The 20539-nt window shown below is 43.3% G+C and overlaps 1 protein-coding gene across 1 annotated transcript in view; it reads right to left on the reverse strand.

The window, feature by feature from the left end:
- Positions 1-12939: 12939 nt before the first annotated feature.
- Positions 12940-20539, reverse strand: part of NOX3 (NADPH oxidase 3) — a 396056-nt gene continuing 388456 nt past the window's right edge. The window contains exon 13 of the mRNA XM_063919364.1: positions 12940-14087. Within this exon, the coding sequence (XP_063775434.1) occupies positions 13961-14087 (127 nt within the window). The 3' untranslated portion in view covers positions 12940-13960. The remainder of the gene's footprint in view (positions 14088-20539) is intronic.

A 20539-nucleotide genomic window follows, 5' to 3' on the forward strand; every position in this document is an offset into this window, starting at 1 on the left:
CATGCTTCACTGTAGAGACGGTATTGGCCTGCTGATGAGCACTGCCTGGTTTCCTCCAAACATGACGCCTGGCATTCATGCCAAACAGTTCAATCTTTGTCTCATCTGACCAGAGAATTTTGTTTCTCATGGTCTGAGAGTCCTTCAGGTGCATTTTGGCAATCTCCAGGCGGGCTGCCATGTGCTTTTTACTAAAGAGTGGCTTCCGTCTGACCACTCTACCATACAGGCCTGATTGGTGGATTGCTGCAGAGATGGTTGTCCTTCTGGAGGGTTCTCCTCTCTCCACAGAGGAATGCTAACCATTGGGTTCTTGGTCACCTCCCTGACTAGGGCCCTTCTCCCCCAATCGCTCAGTTTAGACAGCCGGACAGCTCTAGGAAGAGTCCTGGTGGTTCTGAACTTCTTCTATTTACAGATGATGGAGGCCATTGTGCTCATTGGGACCTTCAAAGCAGCACATTTTTCTGTAGATATCCTCAGATTTGTGCCTCAAGACAATCCTGTCTCGGTGGTCTACAGACAATTCCTTTGATTTCATGCTTGGTTTGTGCTCAGACATGCACTGTCAAGTGGAGAACCTTATATAGACAGGTGCGTGCCTTTTCAAATCATGTCCAATCAACTGAATTTACTACAGGTGGACTCCAATTAAGCTGTAGTAAAATCTCAAAGATGATCAGTGCAAACAGGATGCACCTGAGCTCAATTTTGAGCTTCATGGCAAAGGCTGTGAATACTTACAGTTTGTACATGTGATTTATTAGTTTTTTATTTTTAATACATTTGCAAAAATCTAAAAAAAAAATTTTTTACATTGTCGCTGTGGCGTATTTTGTGTAGAATTTGGAGGGAAAAATTAATTTATTCCATTTTGGAATAAGGCTGTAACATAACAAAATGTGGAAAAAGTGAAGTGCTGTGAATACTTTCTTTATGCATAGTAGCTTAACAATGGCTTAAAAAAGTTACATGAGGGTTGTGGGATTGACTTTTGAAGTCTGAGTTCACATTCTGGGAAGAAATAGGTCACACGGGGCTTAAATTAGTTGAACTGCAGGTTTCAACAAAGTGCTTTGGCAAAGAACAAAGTGACCTTTTACAAATCAAAGTTTTTCTAAAATGATAATTATATTATCTAGGTTTAATTAAATGGATCATCTTCTGTAGTTTAAATAAAGGCAAAGATAGATAAGTAATTTCAGTCTACTTAGCACTCCCATTGTCTGCAATTATCCACTAATTAACATATAGAATGTGCTCAGCTGTGTCTTTAATGTACTGATTAATAGTTTCAAACACAATACAATATATATTACTGGCTAGTCAGAATAAACTTGGTAGAAAAGACCGATACTTAAGTCTGCTTTGAAAGAAATTGTTACATTTTACGAAGACATAGAAAGACTAAAGACTATAGATTCAATTTCATTGTTGAAATGATGAGTGCTTTGCAAATGGAACCATGGGGTCTATGGCCTAGATTTATCAAGACTTGGAGAGTGAAAAATAGCGCGGTGATAAAGTACCAACCAATCAGATTCTAACGGTTATTTTTTAAACACAGCCTGTAACATGGCAGGTAGGAGCTGATTGTTTGGTACTTGATCACTGTGCTATTTATCACTCTCCAAGACTTGATAAATGGGGGCCCATGTTCTAAACCTTGGAGAGAGATAAAGTTAATGGAAATAAAGTACCAGCCAATCAGCTCCTAACTGCCATGTTACAGGCTGTGACTTACAAATGACAGTTAGGAGCTGGCTGGCTGATACTTTTTCTCTGACCACTTTATGTCTCACCAAGGAACTTGGCTATAAGCCACCATACCTTCTCTACAACTGTACATAACTAATTTCATGTCCTTAAATGGAGATTGGGATGTCACTCACCATACTAATAGAAATTTTAACTAGACCAGCTCAGAATAGAAGAACCAAAGCCGAATTCTTGGACATGGAGGGGATGCAACATCCAGTTCGTAAATACCACTGGACAACACAGCTGCCAAATGTCCCCACAGACTGTTCTGTTACAAACACTACCAAATCAATGATACTTACACAAGGGCTTATATGTTTCTTAGTGTACATTTTTTATCTTTGTCGCCATACTCAAAGTGAATAATCTGATGGAGGAATCACATGCCATTTACTCAAATGGCAGACAAAAACCAACCATCTTATAAGTGAATTTCCCTTCCATCCACCTTTTTGACATGCTTCAGATTCTATGCATCAGCTAGTAGCATAGATAGTAGAGGTCAAATATGCTGTAAAAATTGTCCATTGTGTCCTTTGACTTGAGCAAGTGTGTCTAGATATTTACCAGGGAGGATAGATGTGTGAAGCAAGATGATGGCGTTTCAAATGCTTTAGGATCAATTCTGTGAGGAGAGGAGAAGGTACCAGTTTCTATGTTCTTTGTTTTGTGAAGGGACACTTCCTGAATGGCTTTGAATTTTGCACTAGTTTCCACCTCGTGGTTGAGAAGTCATATCATATTTCAATGTGGTTGGGAGGTGCAGCACATAGTGAAAAGTACCGATCCAGGCATGCACTCTTCTGTGTGTTCATCTGCTCAGAGCATCCAGGAAGCTCTCAATTTACTTCTGCGACTATACCCCCCTTTCCCTCATATGATGTCTTAGGTTTTAAGGTCTACTGCCACCCAGTCCCAGCCAATGAGACATCCCGTGAGGGGGTGGGGTCACACAGGGCAATAGTGGACCTGAAAATTTTCATTAGGATCCTGCTAACTAATACACATGCATTATTGCTAGCAAAACTGTGTGAGATTATAAACCATGTAAATAGTGGATTACAGCTCTCTAACCCAGCACATTAATTAGTAGGATCATAATAAAAACAAGAGAAATTAAAGTCCTGAATTACTCTCAGAGGTACTGAAGCAGAGTGGAAGTAAATTAGGTATACACTGCTCAAAGTAAACATGCACAGCAGGGCTGTAACTACAGATCCGGACACCCCTGGCAAATTGAAAGACTTGCTTCACCTTCTCCCCCCACCCCACATCATCCATATAATAATTTTGGTATATAACTTGTCCAGCCATGTTGCATTGGGCATATTATCGAAGGTCCTGCCTGTATAAACTTAAAATGTAGAAGGTGGGGGAAGTGGAGGTAAGATACATTAGGAGAGGTGGGACAATTGACTTAGTGGTCATTAGGGGAATTTAAGGTGGATGAGACTGCAGTAACAGTGGCAAGAAGGTTGGGGTATTGGACAGGAGGTATGGGAAAGAGGGGTGACAGGAGTGGTGTAGTAGGATAGAGGGAAGAAAAAAGGGTGGAGGACTCAGTGTCAAAATGTGAGGCCTTGTAGGATATATGCAAACATGGGGCATTTTAAAGAGCAATTGCCTACGCTTTTGTCAGATGTTGAGCATGGAGGCATGACCTAAAGTAGAATCAATAACAAATAGGCATTAACTTGTCGAGTCTATGAGCATCAAGCAACATGAAGGGAAGTTCCACACCAAGCAGTCCTATCCATAGTATTGCTTAAGAGAAAGATGAGATCTTCTAAAACACAGGTTCTCAAACTCGGTCCTCAGGACCCTACACAGTGCATGTTTTGCATGTCTCCTCACAGAATCACAAGTGAAATAATTAGCTCCACCTATGGACCTTTTAAAATGTGTCAGTGAGTAATTAATACACCTGTGCACTTGCTGGGTTACCTGCAAAACATGCACTGTGTGGGGTCCTGAGGACCGAGTTTTAGAACTACTGTTCTAAAACACTAGTCACATCTCTCTGATCATGCACCTCAACCTAGGAGAATAGATAATATTATGCCATTTTATACTCCCCTTTAACGATGATCTGCAGGGTACAGTCAGAAATATATATGCATTCTGTGTAATAAAAACACCAGTACAAAAACATCAATTAGGAGGCTCACCACCTCTGTGGTGACAGCATACAGCTCCTAGAGTCCACTCTCCAGTTCTAGTGGGGAAAAGGTCATAGATAACAAGCTGTCGGCTCCTCACTTATAACTCTTCAGTGCCACTGTCACATCATTGACAGAGACCAAACTCCCTTCGATGTGCTGTCTGAGTACAGCTGTCAGACCTGCATAATAAAATACAGAGGCTGCAGCCCGGCACTAACCATGGAATGCTCCATTCACTCCCTCTGTTTGTCAAGAAACCGGACACAGATGAATAGAGCAATTGAAGCGCAATGTAATTAATAATAATAGAGGTTTACAATGGGTCATCTGCATAGCAGATGGTCCCCTTAGGAGTTGTCAGGCTGTGCCAAATGGTGTCCCACAACGACCAGCATCCCTTTGTGCGTGCCATTCTGGTCAACCTCTAGTTACTGCCCTGGTGCACTGAAACAAAATCATAAACTCATACATATGCAGATGTGCATATCTTGAAATGTGTCTTAATCTAGGTTTCCAGCAAATGCACATCATCAATGAGTATTTGCACCTACCCTATACCAGGTGCAAACGGTGTGTGGTATAGAATTTAGACAGTTAAAAGATAGACAGTCATTAGGTCAATACAAATATATTTGGGTATGCAATTGTGTCTGATGGTAAATTATGTAACAGACATGCATGAAATGCAGATTGTGTTCAACTCACAAAATCTTTATTAACAAGAAATATACAGGTGTTCCAAAAGAACAATGTATGTAAACAGTAGACAATATAATGTTCAGTATCAAAAATTAATGGAAAATAAATGATAAAAAAGGGAGGGGGGGGGGGGGGATTGAAGGTCAAATATCGCAATTGTTTTTGGTATTACAGGTTGAGTATCCCATATCCAAATATTCCGAAATACGGAATATTCCGAAATACGGACTTTTTTGAACGAGAGTGAGATAGTGAAACCTTTGTTTCTTGATGGCTCAATGTACACAAACTTTGTTTAATACACAAAGTTATTAAAAATATTGTATTAAATGACCTTCAGGCTGTGTGTATAAGTTGTATATGAAACATAAATGAATTGTGTGAATGTAGACACACTTTGTTTAATGCACAAAGTTATAAAAAATATTGGCTAAAATTGCCTTCAGGCTGTGTGTATAAGGTGTATATGTAACATAAATGCATTCTGTGCTTAGATTTAGGTCCCATCACCATGATATCTCATTATGGTATGCAATTATTCCAAAATACGGAAAAATCCCATATCCAAAATACGTCTGGTCCCAAGCATTTTGGATAAGGGATACTCAACCTGTATAAGTATTAACAGAATTGAGTATATTAGTCTGAGTAATGTCCACTAAGAGGGTGGCGTCCCACCTCTCCAATGTGTGGGTATGATCGCGTGTTGGGACTGGCTAGATGAAGAGCTCTTTCTGATTCCACTGTAGGTGGTCAATGTATACAGAGGTAACAAAGGCCATGGGAAAAGATGGTGCAACTATCCTTAAAAGGTTGGGGTACCCCTACTTTCGCTGGCGGGTGGAACAAAAGAGGGGGTCAAGTGTTGGGACTACGGACGGACTGTCCTCACCAATGTCCTGGTGTTAACTGGGCTGACACTTTGTTACAAGTGCATCTCGGTTACCAGAGGCACTGGAAAGCAGTTGCAGTCTTAGAAAGTGGAAAGAGGACACTGCTTCTAGACCTTTTAGGACTGTCCACCATGTCCAACTCCTTCTTACAGAGCCTTACCTGCACCTCCGGATTCAAATCCCAGCATCCGCCTATGCCACGTGTCCTGTGGCTGCTTCTCTCTCCTAATGTTCTCCTTTTCTTCACTTCCTGGTCCAGGTTTAGCAGTCACATGGCCGCGGCGCTGCTCATGGCTGCTTCACCTTCTTTTATGAATTGTAATGGTTATAGGAGCTCCATTATGCTGTGGCTGTAGAGTAATTGACAAATCATGTTCCAGTAGTTCTCCAATGCATATTGGCCCTTTAGGGCCTTCTTCAGGGAGTCTGTAGTAGCCATCTTGGATGTGGGCTATTTACAGTATGCCATAATGTGTTACATCACTTGGGGCGTACTCTGTTTCTGTCCATCCAAATGGGGGAGGTAGACTAACACAGTCTGTAATTGTATGCCATGATGCTAGATAAAATGAGGATTATAACAATCTCAGGGAGATGTAATAGAACAAAAATAGGAATAAAAGCACATGTAAAAGATGGCCCCCTACAGCAGTCCCGAATCGGGCAAGTTGAGTTTGGGTGGGTTTGGTACAGTACTAAGCAGGACTGTGCAGTGAATTTTTTATTATTTAGCTTACCACTCTAGTCCAAATTTATTTCATATTATAAGTAGGACTGTGGGAGGAAGCAATGCTAACCTCTGTGCCACATCTTCCTGGCTGTAAGCCACCATGAGACTCCATACTGGGCCTTATTCAGTAACTGTTTGTGCCTCACAGGAGCTCCTGGCCCATCTAATGCTGCAGTGCAATGAAAAGCTGATGCAATGCAAGATCACTGAAACTCTGTTCTTCTAACACTGCGAGGTCTTGTGATAACCCTACGCAGCCCTTATATTGCACAATTATTAAGGAGAAAACATTTACAAAATAAAGGAAAAGAACCCTGTACAACAAATGTGAATCTTGTAAATAATCCCAAAATGTGGTACATTAATAATAATAAATCAAAATTAAGGTTGACTAACTGGAGCCATTAATTTGTTTCCCTAACATGAAATAATTGAGATGAACCTCGCACTAATGCTGGGTACACAGTGCACAATAGAAGATATATCTACTAGAGATGAGCGGGTTCAGACAGGGCATGCCTGGAATTATATGGCAGCACCTCTGGATTTATACAGCAGATAGGCAGCACCCCTGGACCCCTGGACTTATACAGCAGATAGGCAACACCCCTTGATAATTACACAGCACAGCAGACAGGCAGTAGCATCACTGGACTTAAACAGCAGTGGGGCAGCACCCCTGGTCTGGTAGGCCACCCACCCTTATGTTGTATAAACAGGACATGCACAATTTAACAAACCAATCACTTCAGCGATATGGTCTGCCACACAACTGTGGCTGAAATTATTGTTTGTTTGGGCCCCCACCAAAAAAAAAGCAATTTATCTCTCCTTGCACAAACTGAATCTACAGAAGCAAGATGTTGTCCTCATCCTTATCCTTCATTTCCTCACCCCTTTCAGTGTTTACATCCTCATCCTCACAGAGAAATAATTCCACACCGAACAGGTGGATCTTTGGGTATTTTGACAATGGGCTTTTTTATCCCATGGCCAACAACTGTCTCCACTGGTGCCTTATTCAAACAAACCACATCACCATCAGAATCCTCATAGTCAACTTCCTCCTTAGCACCAGCTACAACAATATCCTCCTCATCCTGGTGTACTTCTACAGTGACATCCTCAATTTCAATATCAGCAACTGGACTGGTGGTGCTCCTCACAGCACTTGCATGGGGTGTGCAAATGGTGGTAGGAGCCTCCTCTTCCCATACAGTCTTGGGAAGGACGGCCTAGACATCGCAACCGCGGACAGACTTGGACTCTGCTTGGGGATTTGTGATATCTCTGAATGCACAGTTGTTTTTTCCTGTGCTTTAGCAAGCTTTATTTTTTTATTTTTTTGAGAGGGAGGAGGGCTTCCATCTTCATGAGAAGCTGAACCACCAGTTATGAACATTGGCCAAGGCCTTAGCCTTTCTTTGCCACTTCATGTTGTGAATGGCATATTGCCAATTTTACGTTTCTCACCAGATAATTTCTTTTTTACTTCTTTTTTTTTAGGTTATTAATTTTTGTTTCTTGGATTTTACATGCCCTCTATGGCATTAGGCATCGGCCTTAGCAGATGACATTGATGTAATTGCATCATCAATCTCATGACTGGTGGCAGCAGCAGCTTCAGCACTAGTACTAGGAACTGCAAGTGGTTCCTGAACTTTCACTTTTTTCCTACAAATTTTAGTTCTCCATATCATAGTACAGCACCCCATTATTACAGCACACAGAACAGTGCCCCTTTATTTTCACAGCACCCCTGTATTTTTAGAGCATACAGGACAGGGGCAGTGTACCTTTATTTTAACAATAACACCCCTGTATTTTTACAGCACACAGGACAGGGCCAGTGTTCCTTTATTTTAACAACACCCCTGTATTTTTGCAGCATACAGGAAAGGGCCAGTGTACCTTTATTTTAACAAAAACAACCCTGTATTTTTACAGCATACAGGACAGGGCCAGTGTACCTTTATTTTAACAGCAGCATCCCTGTATTTTTGTAGCATACAAGACAGGGCCAGTGTACCTTTATTTTCACAGCACTCCTGTATTTTTACAGCATACGAGAGGGCCAGTGTGCCTTTACTTTCACAGCACCCCTGTAAGTTTACAGCATACAAGACAGGGCCAGTGTACCTTTATTTTAACAGCACCTCTGTATTTTTACAGCATAGAGGACAGTGCCCGTGTACATTTATTTTAACAACAAATACACTGTATTTTTACAGCATACAGGACAGGGCCAGTGTACCTTTATTTTAACATCACCCCTGTATTTTTACAGCATACAGGACAGGGCCAGTGTACCTTTATTTACACAGCATTCCTGCAATTTTACAGCATACAAGACAGGGCCAGTGTATCTGTATTTTCACAGTACCACTGTATTTTTACAGTATACAGGACAGGGCCAGTGTACATTTATTTTAACAACAACAGCACCCCTTTGTTTTTACAGCATACAAGACATGGCCAGTGTACCTTTATTTTCACAGCACCCCTGTATTTTTACAGCATACAAGACAGAGCCAGTGTACCTTTATTTTGACAGCACCCTTGTAATTTTACAGCAAACAAGACAGAGCCAACGTACCTTTACAACACCCCTGTATTTTTTTTAAAGCATACAGGACAGAACCAGCACCCCTGTATTTTCACAGCACCCCTGTATTTTTACAGTATACAGGACAGGGCCAGCACCCCTGTATTTTAACAACACCCCTGTAATTTAACAGCATGCAAGATAGTGCCAATCAGAGCTGGATTAAAGCCTCAGGGGGCCATGGGTACATAGGACAGGGGAGCCCTAAGGTATAAAATTAAATATATATATACATACACACACACACACATATATAGTGTGTGTGTGTGTGTGTTTGTGTGCGTGTGTGTGTGTGTATATATATATATATATATATATATATATATAATGTATATAAATTTCTCCCCAAGGAACGGCACTATGAGACTTTACATCAGCATAAACGTGTATTCAGTCTGGGGCAACGTTTCGAGGTGCAACCCCCTTTCTCAAGCACACCAACAACACATCCACAAAAAACAGACACCCGAAACGTTGCCCCAGCCTGAATACACGTTTATGCTGATTTAAAGTCTCAGAGTGCCGTTCCTTGGGGAGAAATTTATATGCTATGCATTGAACTGGACACCTGAGCAGTTGTTTTGTGCTAATGGTAGTGCCGACATACGATCATTGTGTATATATATATACACACACACACACACACACACACACCTATACACACACACACACACACACACACACACACACACACACACACACATACAGAGAGATATATATAGAGAGAGAGAGACAGAGAGGTGAAGGCAGGGTTTCTGAATGGGAGATACAGGTAGGCTGAGTGCAGGGATAATGAGGGGGAGATACAGGAACACTGAAGGGGAGATACAGGGAGGGTAAGGGTGCTGCGGGGGAGTTACAGGGAGGCTGAGGGCTGGGGTGCTGAGGGGGAAATAAAGGAAGCATGAGGGTAAGGATGCTGAGGAGTTACAGGGAGGGTGAGAGCAGGGATGCTGAGGGGGAGATACAATGAGGCTGAGGGCAGGGGCGCTGAGAGGGACTTAGAGGGACGGTGAGGGCAGGGATGCTGAGGGGGAGATACAGGGAGGCTGAAAGCAGGGGCGCTGAGGAAGAGATACAGGGAGGCTGAGGGGGAGATACAGGGAGGCTGAGAGCAGGGACGCTGAGGGGGAGTTACAGGGAAGGTGAGGGCAGGGACGCTGAAGGGGGAGATACAGGGAGGGTGAAGGCAGGGACGCTGAGGGGGAAATAAAGGGAGGATGAGGGTAAGGGCGCTGAGGAGTTACAGGGACGGTGAGGGCAGGGATGCTGAGGTGAAGATACAGGGAGGCTGAGGGGGAAATAAAGGGAAGATGGGGTAGGATTTACAGGGAGGGTGAGGGCAAGGACACTGAGGGGGTAGTAACAGGGAGGGTGAGGGCTGGGATGCTGAAGGTGCAGATACAGGGAGGGTGAGGGCCGGGACGCTGAGGGGGGGAGTAACAGGGAGGGTGAGGGCAGGGACACTGAGGGAGGATTTACAGGAAAGGTGAGGAAAGGGGCACTGAGGGTGAGTTACAGGGAGGTTATGGGTGCTGAGGGGGAGATACAGGGACATAACACTTAAAATATTTTCACAGCACCCCTGTAATTTTACAACATACAAGACAGGGCCAGTGTACCTTTACAACACCCCTGTATTTTTTTTTTTACAGCATATAGGACAGTACCAGCACCCCTGTATTTTCACAGCACCCCTGTATTTTTACAGCATACTGGACAGGGCCAGCAGCCTTGTTATTTAACAACACCCCTGTAATTTTACAGCATACAAGAGAGGGCCAATGTACCTTTACAACACCCTTGAATTTTTTACAGCATACAGGACAGTGTCCTTGTACATCACAGTGACAGACAGCAACACCCATGTGCAGCACCCCTAACAGCACAGTACAGCACCAATAACAGCACATGACACCACAGTGACAGAACAGCACCCCTAACAGCACAGGGACACAACAGTGAAAGGACCGCCCTAGAGAGCACACACTGACCCCACCCTATGCCACCACCCACAGAGAGAGAGAGGTCTGTCTCCCACACTCTCCAAGTCCAGAGTGAAAATGGCGGTGACGCATGGCTCCTTATATGGAATCCAAAACCCGAATGAATCAGACAGCGGGATGTTGATGTTTTGCCTTATTCTGGGATCCGAGTCTCGTGGGAAGTCCCGAGCCAGACTCGGATACGGGCTCGGATCCTGAAGTCCAGGGGGTTTGGATCTCAGAGATCTAAACCTGCTCATCTCTAATATAAATCTAATACTTTTTATGCTGATTCATAAAATGCATGTACTGCACACTACAGGATAATTGGCATGATATTATCACACCATGGATGCTCATTTATTCTTCATGTTCCATCTTTCAAATGATGGTAACTAATGCCTCTCCTAATTTACAGTTCTCAGATTTGGTCTTTTAAGGGGGGTACACATGGAGCGATAATCTAAGCAATCTGACTAGATTGCTTAGATTTTTAGCAAGATCGCTCCGTGTGTAGCCCTAACAGCGATAGCGATGCGCAGCCCCGCGCATCGCTATCGCTGCTGCTAGATTGGCCTGCATGCAGGCCAATCTAGCGGGTCGCTCACTTCACCCGCTGGGTGAAGTGAGCGGCCCCCCCGTCTCCCCCCGCACGCTCAGCACAGATCGCGCTGTGCTGAGCGCCGGGAGAGATGTGTGCTGAGCGGTTCGCTCAGCACACATCTGTCCAGCATCGGGCCGTGAGTACTGGCCTTTAGATCTATTAATCAACCCACTAGCTCAGTTCTTTCCTTCTAACCCACTTCTCTTCCCAATATTCTCCATTTGTCATAATGCTTTCCAATATTACTATGACCATTCTGATTGGTGGTTGTCTTCTCACATATAACTGGCTACAACGTGTGCCAATCTACTGAGATCCTACCATAAGTAGGAAGTCAGGGACATTTTTACCAGCTCCAGATCAAATGCAATCTGAGTTCTTAAGTGAACAAGCCCCCAGGCAAAATGTAAATCTTTACACTACTTGAGAATACCTTGCTGTACAAATTCAAAGATCATCATCTTCCTGGTTTGTATGACCACCTCCTGTTCGGTACCTGTTTTCAGCAATTTACATGTAGATACACCTGCTACTCACTTTCAGTAAAATAGTGTGATCTTTCAGGGGTATATTTGCTAAAGTTCGGGTTTTCAGAACTGGAAATGTTGATCATAGCAACCAATCAGATTCCAGTTATTATCTTCTAGAAGGTGCTAGATAAATAAGTAGAATCTTATTGGTTGCTATGGGCAACATCTCCACTTCTGAAAACCCACAATTTAGTAAATAAATATACCCCTGAGTTGGAGTTCAATGTTGTCACACACACACACACACACACACACACACACACACACACACACACACACACACACACACACACACACACACACCAGGCTGTGATAGACTTCTCCTATCTACAAATCAATTATAGATAACCTAAAACACCACTTGTATAAAAAAATTTTTAATACTTGTATATATTTTAAACAGAACTTACAGGTGCCTGCATTCTAGCTATTTATATATGTTCTGGAGAAGTGACCAAGATTAAATGTCATAAACTTGGGTATGTGTGCCCATATAGGTACAGATCTCTGTCCTATTGTACCGAACTCTAATAATGTGGGTCATTCCGAGTTGATCGCTCGCTGCCGTTTTCGCAGCATAGCGATCAGGCTAAAAACCGGTTGTTCTGCGCATGCGTATGGGCCGCAGGGTGCACGCGCCAAGTAATTTCACACAAAACTAAGCAATTTTACACATGGGCGAGCAACGCTTTTCAGTCGCTCTGCTGATCGGTTTGTGATTGACAGGAAGTGGGTGTTTCTGGGCGGAACTGACCGTTTTCCGGGAGTGTGCTAAAAAACGCAGGCGTGTCAGGCTAAAACGCAGGAGTGGCTGGGGAAACGGGGGAGTGGCTGGCCGAACGCAGGGCGTGTTTGTGACGTCAGAGCAGGAACTAAACGGACTGAGGTGATCGCAATCTAGGAGTAGGTCTGGAGCTACTCAGAAACTGCAGGAAAAGATTTTCAAGCAGTTCTGCTAATCTTTCTTCGCTATTCTGCTAAGCTAAAATACACTCCCAGAGGGTGACGGCCTAGCGTTTGCAATGCTGCTAAAAGCAGCTAGCGAGCGAACAACTCGGAATGAGGTCCTTTATACACACCATTTTTAATCTCTGTGATTTTCACTAATCACTAACCACTGGTGTCACTTTTCATTTGTGTCTAAACTTTGGGTAATCCTCCAAGACAAGGTCTGCAGGCAGATGTATATTCAACTTTTCATCAGCCCTTGAGTCTTTATGGCTGATAAAGTCAAACTGCCTACAGATGACCACTCACAACTGTGCAAATCCCAAATACAGTACATGGAGTACTTATTTACCTGATCAATGTGATACCTGGGTATTTTGTATTGAAATTGATCAGGAAAGGGCTATAACTTGTAAAAATGGTATCCATTCAGAAGTTCGATGTTCAAGAGGTTGATGCCAGAATGTCAACACATTCTGAATGTCGACCAGGACTTTAGGTTGACATATAATTTGTTGACATTGAAAAAGTTAACATGGTTAAAATGTCAACATGTTTATAATGTTAACATTCAACATGTTGGCACCATATGTTGACATACAGTTTATTGCTTAATTTTAGGTTTAGTTACGTTTTGGTTTTAGGATAGGTTTAGGGTTACATTTAGGTTTTGGATTAGGTTTAGGGTTATGTTTAGATTTTGGGTTAGGTTTAGGGGTTTGGGATAGATTAAGACTAAAATAAGCATAAAACTGTTCGTCAACTTTCTGGCGTCGATATGTTAAATGTTGACATTAATGATGTTGACATATTGGTTTTCAAACTAAATGCCATGTCAACATTCAGAACCTGTTGTCATTCTAAATGTCAACCTTCTGAATGTCTTCTTTTCACACCACCCCTGAATAGCAAACACTCACATCTATTACCAGGTTAATTTGTTTCCAATATTAAATTTCTTTGCTCTATTGGAACCAACGAAGGTTTTGTATTTGTTTAAAAATAAGACATTATGTATACAAAAAGTAATTTCTATATGGCAATTAAAAGCTCTCCTTATTATAATGAAAATGGACTCCTCTTGGATCAGATGATGAATGTAAACGACACATACTGTTGAGGACTTTAGAAAGTGATTTTGGTCCACAGAAGAATACTCCAATGCTGTTACTAAAAGAAAGAAAAAACAAGAACATTTAAAATAAAATTATATCCCAGAAATACACAAATAAGTTATCGTAAATGTATGTGTCCACCAGAATCAGTAGACTCTCTGTTTGCCTACACAATTATTCTAAAAAGATGTGATGCTTTCATTTGACTTCAGAGACTTGACAATGTTTTATAACAGATTTATTCTGTCTCAGAACAAACGTCATAGATTTGTGCCTCTCATCCACCCTCATTATCTGCTGTTATATCCAATTACAGGATTTATTTTAAGCTTCTCCTACCTGGTGGAATTCTCTGTCTCTGCTAAGGATACAATACTTTGCCCTTGCATCCAAACCTTTAAGTATACCCTAAAAACATTCTTAAGTTGAGTATATACTTGCACAATATCATGCTGATTTGTCCAAAGTCGTGTGATTGGCCGTGCTGCATGGTGTAAGCTCATACCAGCTGTCCTGAGGCAAGAAAAATTTGGTGCCCCCCCATGTCGACTCTTTGAATTTGAGTTGTATTGTGTGACTCATTACACCCCGTCCAGTTACAGCCGATTTACATCTAACCTATGAAGTATTAGCCCATGGGTATCAAGAGCATTTTTGTGACCACCAGACAATACTAAGAGCAGTTTAGTGACCGCTACACAATGCTAAGAGCATATTAGTGACCACTACACAATACTAAGAGCATATTAGTGACTCCTACACAATACTAAGAGTATATTAGTGGCTACTGATTTACCAGCGGCTGGGATGCCAGCAGCGGAGTGAGAGCTATTCTGGGCACCAGGAGCACTTGTTTTCACTAAGGAGAAGTGCACTGCTTGACTATTATATATATATATAGATATATAAAATGTATTTCATTTAGTAGCACTGGAGGTGTACCTAATCTGTCATAAAGACAATTTTACACTATATTGCCCTTTAAATACAGTATATGAGTTTGTCATGATATATTTACAGAGAAATATAGTGTAATAATATATTTATAATGATATAATAAATGCACCTCCAGTACTACCAAAATAAATACATATTATATATATGAAATGCACAGAACCGACTTCAACCCCTACCCACCCCCAGCACCTGTCCCCACTACCGCAGGGCTTGCACTAACTAGAATGTTGTCTGCCTTGTGCTTACAGCATCTGTCCTCTGGCTCCTCCAAGTCCCGATAGTGACTGCCACTCTCAGTACACCCAGCCAGCTCAATGCACACTCTCCCGGCTCCAGGAATGGAGCTCACCGCACATCACAACCCAGCTCTCTGCTCAGGTCGCGGGTTGCATTACAGGTGTCAGGTGATGTCCGCGGCCAAAGAAAGCAGTGAGACCAAATCACGGCGGAGGAGCGCCATGATGGTATGTGCTCTGCACGGTAGCTCCTCAGTCCTCTCAAACTGCATGATGGACACGGGGGACAATGGAGGAACGGGGGACATTGGAGTAAGTGCCCCCTTCAGGGCTGGAGCCCAGTAGCAACTGAATCCATTGTCTCCAGCAGTTATGCCCCGGTGCTAGGAGTTCTTGGGCTATGAGTGGGAGGTGGCTATTCAGATGCTCTACATAAAGATGGTCTCTTTTATGGGTATGTCATAGAAGTGTTGTGTGTGCGTCTCTGAACTAATTGAGAACTCAGACATTTAATTGCTTACATTGAAGGCCATACTGAGATTCTGCACCGAGCACTAGTGCACGCAGGGGGGGGGGGTTCTGCGTACCCAGAAACCTCCCTGACTTACCGAATTGTTTGGGGTTTTTTGATACTTGCTGGGGTTCAACGGCCGGCACTGAAGCCCCACCCCCTTGCAACTGTATGCAGCAATTCATGGGTCGGTGTGAGCATGGGTCGGTGTGAGGGGGCGGAGCCAATATGACATGCTCATAAAATTGCATCTATTGGCTCCACCACCTACCCACCAACCCGCTAATCGCAGCATTTTGCTATGTGGGCGGGGCCTAAAGATGTCAAGTGCTTCTGCCCAGTCTGCAGTGCCCAGACTTACAGCAATGACGTCCTCAGTCCTACGGCATCCTCCTTCCTCAGGGCAGGTTTGGGAAGTCTGTGTAAGTGTGTGTGTGTGTTCTATGTGTGTATATGTATGTATGTATGTATGTATGTATGTATGTATGTGATCCATGTGTGTGTATGTGTTCTGTGTGTGCATGTTTGTGTGTATATGGGAGGTCATTCCGAGTTGATCGCACACTGAAGATTTTCGCTGCGCTGTGATCAGGTCTCTACTGCACATGCGTATGCACCACAATGCGCACGCGCATCGTGCGGGTACAATGCGGATCGTTGCTGAGCTATGGATTTAACAAAGAATCCATACGCACAGCCGATCACAAGAAGATTGACAGGCAGATGTGTGATGTCAATTCTGGCACCAAAAAGACTGAAGTGATCGCAAGGGCTGAGTAAGTTCAGGCCTACTCTAAAACTGCACAAAATGTTTTTGCAGAGCTCGGCTGCACAGGCGTTCACACACTTGCAACTTGGGCTGCGACTTTTCGTTTGCACGGCTATATATATATATATATATACACACACACACACACACACACACACACACACACACACACACACACACGTGCGCACATTGGCTTTCATTCTGAGTTGATCACACGTAGCAACTTTTTGCTTCTCGTGCAATCAACTTGACGCCGCCTATAGGGGAGTGTATTTTAGCATAGCAGGGCTGCGATCGCTTGTGCAGCCCTGCTATGCTAAAAAAGTTTCCTGCAAAGCAAGGGTCAGACTTACTTACCCTGTGCGACGAATCCAGCGATGAAGGTCCCGGGATTGACGGCCGATATCCGCCCTGCAAACACCTGGACACGCCTGCGTTCCGATCTCCATGCCCGGAAAATGGTGAGTATCCGCCCCAGAACGCCTCCCCGCTGTCAATCTTCTTGCAATCGCGCTAACGGTCACTTTCTTCTCTCTTCTGGTCATTGTCGCTGGGCAATGACGCGCATGTGCATTGCGGACTCTGCACATGTGCAGTTCTGACCCGTTTGCAACGCAGTGAAGAACTGCTGCGTGCAAAGGGGTCGGAATGACCCCCATCGAAAGAAACCCTCCCAGGCTAGGAATCCTGCGTTTGCTCCTGCCTAGTATGGCGCTGGTGCAAGTTTCGATACTGCGACCTCTGGATGAGTCTAAAAGTGCAACAAGTGGTATTTCAGCATCTAAATATGCTTAAAGTGGGTGTTTCAGTCCTTGTACACCTGGGAAGTGATTGTAGCAGAATTAGCATAAAGTTGCATGCACAAGGTAAAAGAGGCACAAATGGATGCTGTAGCTCAGAATTAGGTTCCAAGTTGATCGCAGCAGAATTTTTGATAGCAATTGGGCAAAACCATGTGCACTGCAGGGGAGGCAGATATAACATGTGCAGAGAGAGTTAGATTTGGGTGGGGTGTGTTCAATCTGCAATCTAATTTGCAGTGTAAAATAAAGCAGCCAGTATTACCCTGCACATAAATAAAATAACCCACCCAAATCTAACTCTCTCTGCACATGTTATATCTGCCTCCCCTGCAGTGCACATGGTTTTGACCAATTGCTAACTAAATTCCTGCTGCGATCAATTTGGAATTACCGCCAATATGTATAAAATCTACAGATGTACATCTGGCCATTTTTGCTGGTTTTGTTTATAATTCATGAGCCAGTTTTGGTTTTATTAAAAATTATGGTTTTGGATCTTTTTAAAAATTTGCATAAAAAGCTAAAATCACATAATTTTGGCTTATTGGCCCTCATTCCGAGTTGTTCGCTCGCTAGCTGCTATTAGCAGCATTGCAAACGCTAGGCCGCCGCCCTCTGGGAGTGTATCTTATCTTAGCAGAATAGCGAAGAAAGATTAGCAGAACTGCTTGAAAATATTTTCCTGCAGTTTCTGAGTAGATCCAGACCTACTCCTAGATTGCGATCACCTCAGTCCGTTTAGTTCCTGGTTTGACGTCACAAACACACCCTGTGTTCGGCCAGCCACTCCCCCGTTTCTCCAGCCACTACTGCGTTTTTACCTGGCACGCCTGCGTTTTTTAGCACACTCCCTGAAAATGTCCAGTTTCCGCCCACAAACACTCACTTCCAGTCAATCACAAACCGATCACTCGAGCGATGAAAAAACGTCGCTTGAGCATGTGTAAATCTACTAAGTTTTGTGTTAAATTACTTAGCGCATGTGCTAAGTACCATGTGCAGTTTCCACCAAATCGCTACATTGCGAAAAACGGCAACGAGCGAACAACTCGGAATGACCACCCTTGTTCCTAGAGTATTATTAATCTCAATAACATTAATTTCCAGTTATTTCCACTCAATTTTAACCACCTCACAATACAGTATTGTTTTCATCCAGTTCAGGCCAAAAGGCTGCACCAAGCTAAGAGGGTGATTCAGACCTGATCGTAGATGTGCTAAATTTAGCTCATCAATGATTAGTTTCTCTGACATGTGGGGGGACGCCCAGCACAGGGCTAGTCCGCCCCGCATGTCAGGCTCTGCACTCCCCCCCCCCTCTCCGCACAGGTGCAAAAGCATTGCAAGGCGGCGATGCTTTTGCACCTGCCAAGTAGCTCCCTACCTGCGCAGCCTAGCTACTCTGGCAGGCGTCCTCCCCCCCGCATTCTGGGTCGCAGCAGCCGCAATGATAAAGACCCCTCCCGACCCTCGACCGCCTCGCATCTCACTGGGCCTCATGGGGTGTGCACGCGTACTATGCCCACAGCGCGTGCGCACTCCCCAAAGGGCTTCAGACTGCGATCGCTGGTGCTGCAGCGATCGAGTCTGAATTAGTCCCTAAGTGACTGAGTAAGCTAAGTGACAGTGAGATAAAGCCTAGTGACTAAAACACAATGAAAGAAGATTTATGTAAACACAGTGGAGTACAGTTTGTGAAGTCACAGTACTTGTATGTTATGGATACAGAGTGGGGTACAGCAAAAGAGAGAAAAGTTTTTTTTGTACTTTTTTCAGCTTATTACCGTGTTTTTTATATAGCTATATCCTTTATATAGATAATGGCTGATAGCCATTAATTGTAAAAATAAGAGGGACTATAGGTCCCATCAAGCCTCTCCCACATGCTGCTAGTTGGAAAACCACAAGAGCCAGCATACAGGACATTAAAGGGCCCACTGGTACCTGTAGTTCCACAACAAAAGAAATATTACAATAACTACAGGACTCACACACTGCTAAAAGTACAACTTTAATAAAAGATCCATGCACACTCACACTAACAAACACACACTTACATATACTTACCTAGTGTCCAATGAAGTTCCTCAGTCCCCTTTTCTAGTAGAATCCACGGAGTACCTGTAAAAAAAAAAATCTACTCACCTAATCTGGTGTAGATCGGTCCTCTTTGTTCCAAGTAGGCATCCAAGGGGTTAAAAAAAGTGCAGCTAACCTGAACCACCAGACATGTAGGAGTGAATGCTTTCACAAACACTCCTATATGACTACTGTCAGTAGAGGAACTCACTAGCCAATCAGGAGCCACTGCCATAGCAGCAGCTTCCTGATTGGCTTTACTCTCCCAGGGCACAACCAGTCATGGTTTGTCCATAGGAGGGAATGGAGACTTTCAGCTGCATTCATTCGTATGGTGGGAACCACTTAATTGAAAAAACCACAAGGGTCAGGCGCAGTTGACCTTGTGTTTACCCCTGTGACTAGTTGAGTTGGTAATGCCACGGCCACAGGGAACTATATAAATGTGTCCTCCAGCTGTGGCATTATCTTCTTGACTAGTGGAGCCAAGTGCTGGGTTTTAAAAAACTGGGAACCTCTACGCAATTTGTTCCCAGTATTTTAACAACCAGGACCATCTCAAAAAGCCCATGGCTGGTAATATCTTACTGATCTGTGCATGATTCTCCAAACACGCCAGCCAGAAGAACTATTTGAAGGTTCTATTTGTGTACGAATTCCATGTTTTTACAGCAGTGTTTGGCTATTGTCGTCAGCGATTGAGAATACGAATCCTTTGTAAATTACAGTGTTTTATGAGGTGTATGTGAAAATCCAACCGTGTTTGGCTGATGGTCTATTGATTAGTATTTTTGTGGATGGCTGTTTACCTCAATGCAAATTGTTAGAACTCTGCTGTGATTGCTGTCTAGTAAATTACAGAGTTGCATTTTCGTATGATCACAACCTTATCACCTGCATGCTCTCCTCCATTAATTCAAACTCTGTGTTGCTGAAGTTCTCCAATCCTCCTCAAACCCGCATAAATATTAACACAATTAATCTTCAAGAACTTTCCACCTCATTCCAACAGCTGCTTTCATGTATTTCTGCATTCACCTCTCCTGAGTAGGCTGTGTCACACCTGAACCAGACTCTAGAACTAGCCCTTGATGAAGTGGCTCCAACTACCCATCACACGCCTAGATGTCAACCATGGCACTCTAAATTAAC

This window comes from Pseudophryne corroboree, chromosome 4, assembly GCF_028390025.1.
Source record: "Pseudophryne corroboree isolate aPseCor3 chromosome 4, aPseCor3.hap2, whole genome shotgun sequence".
NCBI classification, from domain to species: domain Eukaryota; kingdom Metazoa; phylum Chordata; class Amphibia; order Anura; family Myobatrachidae; genus Pseudophryne; species Pseudophryne corroboree.